At 36.2% G+C, this 10842-nt stretch overlaps 1 protein-coding gene across 1 annotated transcript; it reads left to right on the forward strand.

The window, feature by feature from the left end:
- The first annotated feature begins 2783 nt into the window (after nt 1-2783).
- LOC129255578 (uncharacterized) lies at nt 2784-10423 on the forward strand. Its single transcript, XM_054893953.2, has 3 exons — nt 2784-3142; nt 6659-6966; nt 7719-10423. The coding sequence occupies exons 1-3, from the start codon at nt 3135-3137 to the stop codon at nt 8468-8470; spliced, it is 1068 nt and encodes a 355-aa protein (XP_054749928.2). The 5' UTR covers nt 2784-3134; the 3' UTR covers nt 8471-10423.
- The last annotated feature ends 419 nt before the right edge of the window (nt 10424-10842 follow it).

A 10842-nucleotide genomic window follows, 5' to 3' on the forward strand; every position in this document is an offset into this window, starting at 1 on the left:
AACTTTCATGCAAATCATACTTGTGTAGTTAGCATGGTCGGAGTAATCTCAAAGTCAAATATGAGCGACAAAACGGCATGCAGTTGAAGTGATCCTGGGCTCCTGCGTGATCTTTCTTTCATAGCGTGCTTGAACAATTTGTATAGGTATTCAGTGATCATGTGCTAAAACCTAAGCGCAAATACGAGAAGGATTAAAGTCGATGTAATGTACTTTAAGATACACAAATGAATATAAATGGTCAATAAGAGTGGATCAGAGGCAAATCATGTTTTGATTGAGATTACTTGAAATGTTTACCAAAAAATGCAGGCTTTCCAGGGTGTTTTAATAATCCAGAATTCTCTTATTGCATTCAGCTCGAAGGCTTTTCTTGAATTTGACGGGAATAAAAAAAAAGATATATACTCATTAGTTAGAATAAGGATACGAAATATGTGAATGATAAATGATCATGCCCAGGGGCAGATCCAGGATTTTCAAACAGGGGAAGGGACATTTTCCCGAGGACAATTTTGACAAGCAAAAAAAAAAAAAAAAAAAGATTTTCAACCAAAAAATAAGGACACGGGTTCCGCTAGTGATTATGCCCTATAAAAGTGGAGCAAATGCACGATCAATTCAATGTAGATACATATATTTCGACATGGTATTTGTGGCATGATTCCATATCATGATTTCCTTGGATGCAATTCTGTTTGTTTCCCTCTAAGGAATTTTTTTTTTAATTTCAGGTCAATTTGGAAGGTAAAATCTAAAGAGGCACCCGTTGCCGTCTCCGAAGAAAGCAATGCCATTAGTCGAGTAACGATAACAGAGATGTAAATATGGCAATCCGTTCAGCAAATGCTTTGATACAACCTCAAACATCTCTCAGAAAAAGGGAAACCATACGAGAACGCAAACAGGACTAACAAACAGTATCCATACAGAACAATGAAATACCTTCCCGTTGGGGGTCTTCATTGATGAATCTACAAAAAACAGCGTTTAGGTCCAAAATTGTCTCTTGGATAAAGTAGGCTCATATACAGTGCGTATCAAAAAAAGTTTACGCTTTGTGTTAATAATCATGTAAAATTATATGTTTGTAATATCCTGAAGCTTTTTCCACATTTAAACATTAATACAGATCTCTTTAAGCAAATGACGATATAACTGTCGAAAAATCAATCTTTACGCTTAAGAGAACACCACTTACTTTTGTAAAAAATCCGTGATAAATGATTTGCGCAGAACTTGAAAATAATTATAAGAATACAAGTAGAAATTAATCATGAAGAACACATGGACTTTAGCTAGGAACATTGATTTGAAGATTTATTTTACCTTTTTAACTTGTTTCCTTGCCCAAAACACTTCATAGATAGCCATTGCATCCCTCCCCCCCCCCCCCCTCTTATCGTGATGATATCTGCTTTAGACGGAGCTGTGAATAACATGAAATGGCTTAGGTTTGATTTTCATTTTGTTAATCACTCTCACACTTGGGAAAAGTGTGGAGAAACGAAATAAAACATGAAATGTGTTCCCACTTTAAATGATAAAAAAGAAACTTAGTGAAAGAATGCTGGAGATGTCTAAAATAATATTTTGTTTACATAAAGTTATGTCCTCAGATCCAGCTGGCAAAAGGGTAAATGTTGTGATTACTTAGGCTTTAAATGTAAGTTTGGGTGACAAAGTTGTTATAAAATATTCGGATGTATCTGCTTTATTTAAATTTGCAAAAAATGCAAAAAGAAATGTACCGCACAGTCAGTTTTTACGTCGTTTTTTTCCTTGACTCAGCGTGAAAATGAGTATTCCTTAGCAAAAATGGACAGTGCTCATTCAAGAGTAACATTTTGTCAATTTTTTTACTTTAATTGATAGATGAGAACCAAACCCAAATATACAGTAAGTGTGAAAAAATATCCCCATGTTGTATATTTTTCAATTCCCACGACATTTTCAAATAATAAACTTTTTGTACGCACTGTACAGTGCGTCCCACTAAAACGGAAACCCGTTTCAGAGACAGATTTCACAATTATTAAATATGTTTTTACTACAAATTTAATATTTATGGTAAGAGTGGAATCTTCTTTTTAATATGAAACCAACATCTTAGCAAATCGTTCGCACATGGCATATTAAAAACAATACATATTGAGACATGTCAGAAATAATTTGGGCAGAACCTGCACGTGTGAATCTGAATCCATTCTCATTTCAGGGATCAGTGAGAGAAAGAAATGCTAATGAGCCAATCGTCTAATAAGCACGATGGTCGTACCACGAATCAACCTTGTTCAACTTTTCTGCGCAGCCTGATGCTGACATTAAAATTTCAACTTTATCTTGCTCATTAAAGCGTATTTGTTCGTCTCATATTAGGTATCAAAGTACAGAGAAATAATTGAATTGTATGATGATGCTAATGAACTATCATCATTCATTTTCGTTTGAAGAAAAAAAAAGATATAGGAAACCCGGTTACTTTCTTCTAGGGCGCACTGTATATATCTAGAAAAGAGAAGAAAACAATCTATCAAACATTCCCCTTGTAGATCTGTCCTGCCTTATGATATTATCAGTTAAGAAAATGAAGTTCTTGATTTCGCTTTTCAGATAAATTATTTAAATTGAAAAAAGTTCAGACAAGCTTTCCTTTCTCTTGTTGATTTACCTACAAAAAGAGAAGATAATCAGGACAAGGAAGAAACACAGCTCATGATACTTTAAGAATCAAGTTTTGACAAACTAATATCCAATTCCCATCTTCTATTTCTGTCTTCAACAATGACATCCAGTAGACCAAGCACAAGCAGTTCTACACCCCCCCCCGGGCCCCCCCCCCTCCTTTCTTTCTCATGGCCATCTTTCTATTCACTCGTCTCTGTTCTCCCTGATATACAAATAACATCCACAGTCTCCGGAATACTCGTAACTATGTCTTCAGGTGCATTTCGTTTCAGGGATCATATAATAGAAGAGTTCTTGGATGTGTGCTTGAAGACGTCAGCTTTTGGTAACCGAAATTTCTTTGGAAATGGTCTGGATTGGAAGATGAGCTAAGTTTATTAGATCGGAGTTGCTGATAATAACGATCTTGGATTATCATCCGATATATTCATGTAGACCAGTCAGAGATGTCAAGGTAATTTGATTTCTTTATTGGATTTATTTTTGTTTTACCCTTTTTCCGATTTAATTAGATTTGATTAGACCTATATGGTCAAACTGTTAGTAAATCATTTTGTCAAATGTGGTTAATTTACACGCATGCATGTGTTGACAGTAAGACTTATAAGTGAATAAGTATTGCAAATTAAACACGAACAATTTGTTAAAACCTCTTTTTCATCAGACTTTATTTTGAAATAAAATTGCTTCTTAATTAATTTGACAGATTAATGCCTTTTTGGGACCATGGGACCAATGTGTGTTGTTCTGGACAATATCCAGATGGAATCATCCCATAACAATATGGGCCCTATATGTTTTTTTTCTGTGCAATATCTGAATAGAAATCATCCCAGTACAACACATGTGGACCCCACTTGGGCCCACATGTTGGGCCCACAAATTGGGCCCCACTTGGGCCCACAAATTCAACTCGGATAATTATCAATGAAGTGTTGGGTACAAAAACCCACATACCACATCATGATAACATTACTCTTAATAGATTTAAATTACTTCATCCCAACCTTAATGCAAATTAATTCACCCCGAATTAGCAAGCAATATCAATAGCCTCAACGCACATTTCGCAGATTATCTCTCAGATCCAAATCAAGAATCTTTCTTTAAACCCCAACAAATCCATCCGAAGTCATTAACATTGCCCGTTCCCTTCGCAATTCTAAATCGTCCGGTGTTGACGAATCATTATGTTTCTACTTAAACAAATAATTCACCTTCTTACTAGCCCTCTGACTTACATATCTAATAATTCTTTATCTCAGGGCATTTTCCCAGATTTATTTAAAATAGCAAAAGTCAATAAAAAAAAAAATGATCCTCACGAATCAGTAATTATCGTCCAATCTCCTTACTTCCAACCATATCTAAAATTCTAGAGATAATAGTTTATACAAGACTTTATAAATTTATCAACATTCTTAACTACAATCAATATGGCTTCAGAAAAAAAAGTACTCAACAGATTTAGCATTACTTCAAATTTATGACAAAATTACAAATGCCAACAAAAGACACATAATTGATATTTTCTGTGACCTTAGTAAAGCATTTGACACCATTAACCACGATATTTTACTTTCGAAACTCAATTATTATGGGATACGGGGCCAATTTCTTCCATGGTTTAAAGATTACTTACATAATCGAAGACAATATGTAACTTTTAACAACAATTATTTTGATTCTCTTTTAATTCGCTGCGGTATTCCTGAAGGTTGCATTTTAGGCCAACTTTTATTTTTATTATATATTAATGATATTATCAAAACCTCCTCAGTTTTGTCCTTTGTCTTATTTGCCGACGACACAAACATATTTTATTCTAACAAAGACGTTAATTCATTAAACAATATAGTTAATCGTGAAATCAACAAAGTATCAAAGTGGTTCAAAGCCAATAAACTATATATCCCTAAATAAAAAAGACACACTTTATGTATTTTTTAGATGGCACACCATCAAACAGAAAAAAACCCTCAAAATTTGTAAGTGTAATCATAGATGGATTTTGACCTGGAATCAACACATCATTCTATAATGTGCGTTTCAAAAAGTATTGGCATAATTTTCAAGCTAAAAGTTTGTCTTCCCCATAAAACATTATTCGTATTGTACAATCTTTTAGTCCTCCCTTATCATGCTTATATAACATACTGTAATGTCGTTTAGTCTAATTGTGGTTCTTCGAAACTAAATTCTATCTTCAATGATCTACAAAAGAGAGCCATCAGTATGTGTACAAGGTCACACTGACCCCCTGTTTCATAAACTGAAAACATTAAAAGAAAATTGATATAAACACTATTCAAGTAGCAATCTCTATTTGTGAAGAAATCTTTGGCATTACTCCTATGTGTTTAAGATCGCATGCTCGATCAGTAATGAAAATCATAAGTCAGAAAAAATTGGAACCAGTGGGATTCGAACCTGTCATCTACTGCTTGCCGGGCAGCGACTCAACCACACATAGGAGTAATGCCGAAAATTTGTTCACAAATGCCGAATGCCGAAAATTTGTTCACAAATTATTGTTACCTTCTATTGAAGCCCCTTTATTTACTATCTATTGTCCACGGCGGACGGCATTTGCATATTAATGAGTCAGAAAGAAGAGGATAGAGGGTATTTGTATTCCAGTAGTTCATCGTGACTTAGCCGTGAACCAGAATAGCCTGGTGGTTCAGTCGTTGCCCGGTAAGCGGTAGATGACAGGTTCGAATCCCACTGGTTCCAATTTTTTCTGACAGATCGAGCATGCGATCTTAAACACATAGGAGTAATGCCGAAAATGTGTTCACAAATTATTATTACCTCCTATTGAAGCCTCTTTATTTACTAGCAATCTTTATGTTTTAAAGTATATCAACAATTACTCCCTCCGTTCTTTGGTAACATGTTTAGGTTGAGCAGGTCTGTCCACTCCTACCCAACTCGCATATCTGGAAACATCCATCTCACTAACCACAAGTCAACCCCAACCCATAAATCCATTCGACATTATGGTCCCAAAATTTGGAACAATTTTCCAAACAATATCAAATCATGCTCAACTAATTACTCCTTGAAAGCTAATCTTATAAGAAACACCATTCAATCTTATGCACTTTTAAGTTGAACATCAACTGCTCCCTACTATATTGCACATACACCTGCACCTGCATTTGCACCCACTCTTGATCAATGAAGAAATACGTGTACCTTTTTATGAGGCCGCCATCATTATCAAGCCTATAATCGCTCACGATGGTGGTCTCCTGCATTCTCTTAAATCGTCTTTCTGTTTATTGAATAATACATTTGTTAAATTAGTATTGCTTATACTTCAGCAATATTATTATTTTGTTATATACTACATTGGTACATATTACTTTGTATACTTATATTTGATGCATTGAATGTTGAAACAAAAGCAATAAATCAATCAATCAAGCAATCAAGCAATCAATCAATCAATCAAATTACCTTTTATTTTTCATCCTAATTTTCTCGTTTTGTTATAGCAATTTTGTGTTCCCTTTCATTATTGATAAGTGCTTCCCTTTCTCCCTATTTTCTTCTATTGCAAAAACGATTTCGATAAACTTTTTAAAGACTCGTTCACCATAAAGATCATTATACTAGGTTATATCGCATCAAGGTCCACCAAGAAACAGAGTTCGTAAAAAAAAAGACAGTAGTATTCTTCCGAATAATACTTTAAATTCTTATTCGAAAATAAAATACAAATAGCATTAGAGATATCTATCAAAATTGCCTTTCAGTGATATACATAACGTCACCTTTTTCTGTCAAAATAAAAGATTCAGTTTCATTTTGAGATGTCTTATTTTGATAGTCTTTTATGTCAAACTATCGCTAACTTTTCGATTTCTTTAAGAAGTGAAGAAGCGGTGCTGGATGATCAAATATACTTTATAAAAGATTGTCGTGAAATTTTATGTCGTCTTTTTGCTCGCTTGGTGTATAGGGAGTTTACTGAGGACTATGGGAGGTCCTCAAATCCTGGACAGTCTCCTCGCCGTGAGGCATGGAGCCCCACCCCGGATCATATCAAAAACCTCGACGACCATCTCGTACCACGACACTCACCCAGAAGATCATTTCATAACGGACGCGTCTCTCCCATCAATGACCAGGGGGATCTAGAGGCGGGATTACGTGGTGGCACACGGGCAGGAGGTGGAACAGGCCAGACATGTACGTACGTAGCATTGGCTGTGATGACGACCTTGCTCGCCGCAGGAGCAGCGGTCGGTGTCGTCTATGGGTTAACAGGTTAGTATATATATATTCACCTCCGATTTCTACTTCTCTCTTCAAACTTACGAGAAATTGCCGTTTGCCTTTAGCAAATGTGTACGTAATTAAAGCAATTTATGTAGAGATTGTGAGGAAGGAGTGGGGCGACAGCTAGTAAACACCATTTATAAATATGCAGGGGCGGTCCTACTGGAGGCAGGGGGCGACCACATCATTTTCAAGAAATGAAGAAAAGGAGGGAAAAAAGAAGTATATGTCAAGCAGGGGCCGCGGAACGGTTTTAAAAGTGGGGGGGGGGGGCTGACCATGCAAAAAAACATAATCAGATGGTATTTTTTACGTTTTTGTACATGTTTTGGAAAAAAAGTGCGGGGGCTGAAACTTCGAAGTTTCAGCCCCCCCCCCCCCCCCCCCCGCTTCCGCGGCCCCTGTCAAGAAGCGAGCAGCGAGTACAGATACGGGGTCATAGAGAGATCATGCGATTTCTGCGGAGTTAGGGTAACGAAATTCATCTGTTTCCTGTTTTGTGTGAATATAATTCGGCCCAAAATCATGGATGAACTTGAATCCATACGACTGTCGCGCCACATAGAGAGATTATGTGAGTAGAGGTATGCAAGAAGTTTACATTCACCCTACGATTAAAGTAGGCCAAATGGTAAACGGAGCACAGGTATCGTTTTGCTTTCTTTGAAGGTGAATGCCAACTCTCAAGTATATGTTCACGTTTATGATATTGAACTTAATTCGCATTATTCTTTTAACAGGTTTCAATTTCGGCAGCTCATCGCCGGTGAGATCGACTGCTTTAACCCTAACAATTTCATCGTCTCCAGCCACCATATCAGCCTCTGCTCTAACAACAAATGAAGCATCTACTACACAATCAGACAGCACTTCAACTGCATCTACAACAATCCAGACTACAACACTTGCTTCTACCACGAATGCGGGATCAACCACACAAACTACAAGCTCTACTTCTTCCTCTACAAATCAAGCCTTCACGTCGACCTCTGCACCCACAACAAATGCAGCGGCCACGACACAAGCGGACAGCGCTCCAACGACCTCTACAACTATGCAGACGACGATTGTTTCTACCACTAATGCGTTATCAACCGCACAACCTACAAGCTCTGCAACTTCCTCTACAAATCAAGCCATCATGTCGACCTCTGCGCTTACAACATTTACTTCTACAACTAATGCGGCAACAACCACTCAACTCTCAAGCTCCATAACGCCTTCTACAAATCAGGCTACAACATCGGGTCTCACAACGACCCATGTATCAACAACTACGTCATCTGAACTTGTCGGTACCACACTTGAAGAGGCTACAGCCGAGGAAGAGGAGGTTACGGTTGCCATGACAACTTTAGATTCTTCTGAGATGAGTACGATTGAAGGTGCCACACAGACTGGATCCACTGCGGATCAAGAAGTGACCAGTATTGAGATGACTACAGAAGAATTGACAGCAACACCCATGGACGCAACTACAGCGGACTCCTAAAGTCACTGTTTACATAATACGTGATCTGCACAGCTTCGTTTACTTGAAGATCTAGGCCTCGACCGTCATGGACTCTGGAAGCTTGGATATCTAACGACACCGCCAAATTCGATCCTATCCGGTTTTCCTATCCTTTTGCGAAATTTATTTTATTGATGGTAATAATTACACAATGTTTATATGCATGGATTACAATTGGTCATGTGAACGATGATGAAAATGATGAAACAAACAGAGGACGTACACAAAGGTATAAGATTACATTAACTACCACTTTTTTTCTTCTAAATCCCGCCGAACACTTCAGCATCCGACGAGTATAACCTAACTTTTATTTTAGCAAATATCATTTGGAATCAAGTTCAAAAAGTAAGCTTTTTAAGTTCTGAAGAATGCTACGAAAACTGAAATCTATATTCTGCAGAACGCTTACCCTTGTTGTTGGAGTAAAGTCCAATTCGGCTTCTAATTGCAGCCGATTGAAAGATTACGATTTTTTATCATGGTTAATGAATTACCCTTTATTTCGACTGGAAAGCTCATAGTAGCCTAAATATACTTCTAATATCCATAACCATGATAACACTACCGTGGACCTTGGTGGGGGTGTTCTTATCAATGTTATTACGAAAAAAATCATGAACTTCTCCATCAGGTCGAGTGGGCATCGGGTTTTCTTTGTCAGAGTGACGTAACCGCATCTATACATTGTAGTGCGAGTTGTGAAGCATGACCCGCCCTAATATACATCATAACTATGATACTGTAAACCCCATAAGAACTTATTCTTAAACATAAATTCATTAAATTAAGACTACTTTTAGGAATGGGTAATTGATTGACAAGTTACTTTCAAGGAAATAATAGTCAACTCTGTTTCCAAAAAGAGCTTCTAATTATACGAGTACATTGCACAAATCAAGAATGTGTTCGTTGCCCACTTAAATTACATTTCTATGTTTATAATGATCAATCACATATTATTACCTGGTGTTTTATGCAACAGTAAATATCTTTACATGACATTTCGACTTCAAGTGGAAGTGTAAAAACTGTACCAAGTTTAAGATTTGTTTATATTTTTTTTTATCTTTTATACATGTGTGTGACAATGTTTGCTGTGAATTTAGTGCGATTGTTAGATAACAGAAACTCCCAACATATTTAGACCGTTTGTTCTGTTTTTCAAAATTTATCTAAGGTTAGCATTGTAGATAAAAACAATCAAGTCGGACTTTATGCATAACCAGGTGCACGTTATTTGTACAGGTTAATATCTGACATTAATCGAGAAGTATAATTTTCCACCATATCTAAAGAATACTCGTGTCGTATACGTAAGCAATTAGTTTGTAAGATTTATTGTCAAGATTATCATAATAATCACAAAAAAAGATACCAGTTTTCCTTCTAAGTGAAAAAATAATAGAGGCGATGCATAGCTCCTTTGATGCCCGTATATCGAGTGTACAAAAAGAATATGAGTCACGACGAGTAGGTGCTCACTTTTACAGCTTAAAGAAATATATCTTATATTTTCTATGTTTTATTCATGGAATGAAGCAACTATGTTGATGACAAGGAAATCACCTCCTGCTTGTAAATGCATTAATGTGTTCTAGTTTATTTTCCCAACGAATTAGAAATAAGGAAATGAATAGCACGATTTCTCACAATAAACATGATAAAGCCTCTCATTACTGAAATTAAACAATAGGCACCAATGCCACCAAAAATCAGCTACAGCATCCCTGGGAAATTGCATGGTCGGAGCCGATTTAATAGTGTTATTGTTATTGCAACAGTATGAAAAAATGAAATACATTTGTATATTTCATTACAATTCTTATTTAAATATCATTTCCTTCGATAAATGTTTCATAACGATATAGGCACGTTTCTTCTCAAAACAATGATTAAACTGATGAATATTCCTAGATGTCGTCCCCTTGAGGTTTAAGACTTTGGTGATTTTTTTTCATCTCTTTATTGAACTTTCTTAGTTAACTGTCTCAATGTACATGTGGGTATACTACAAAGTACTTCCAGTATAGTGGAAAGAAGTTGTATCAAACCATGGTGATTTAAACATTCTACATTTAAGCACCAAGTTTGTATTATACATGGTATATCTGTTGAAAATTTTAATGTTGTATTTTGGGGAAATACAAAAGAAGAAGAAGAACACAAACAACAAAAACAGTGTGGGGGAGACAATTTTCTCTCCAATTGGTTTGGTGTATAAAAGGAAATATAGATTATGGGGAAAATGTGAAAGAAATCAAAGGAGGCAGAAGAATGTCATGAACTATGAAGGATAAAGAAAAATTGAAAAGCATGGTTTGAAAACTTGTCTTTCAGAGCACTTTGTT

The sequence above is a fragment of the Lytechinus pictus genome, chromosome 1 (genome assembly GCF_037042905.1).
Source record: "Lytechinus pictus isolate F3 Inbred chromosome 1, Lp3.0, whole genome shotgun sequence".
NCBI classification, from domain to species: domain Eukaryota; kingdom Metazoa; phylum Echinodermata; class Echinoidea; order Temnopleuroida; family Toxopneustidae; genus Lytechinus; species Lytechinus pictus.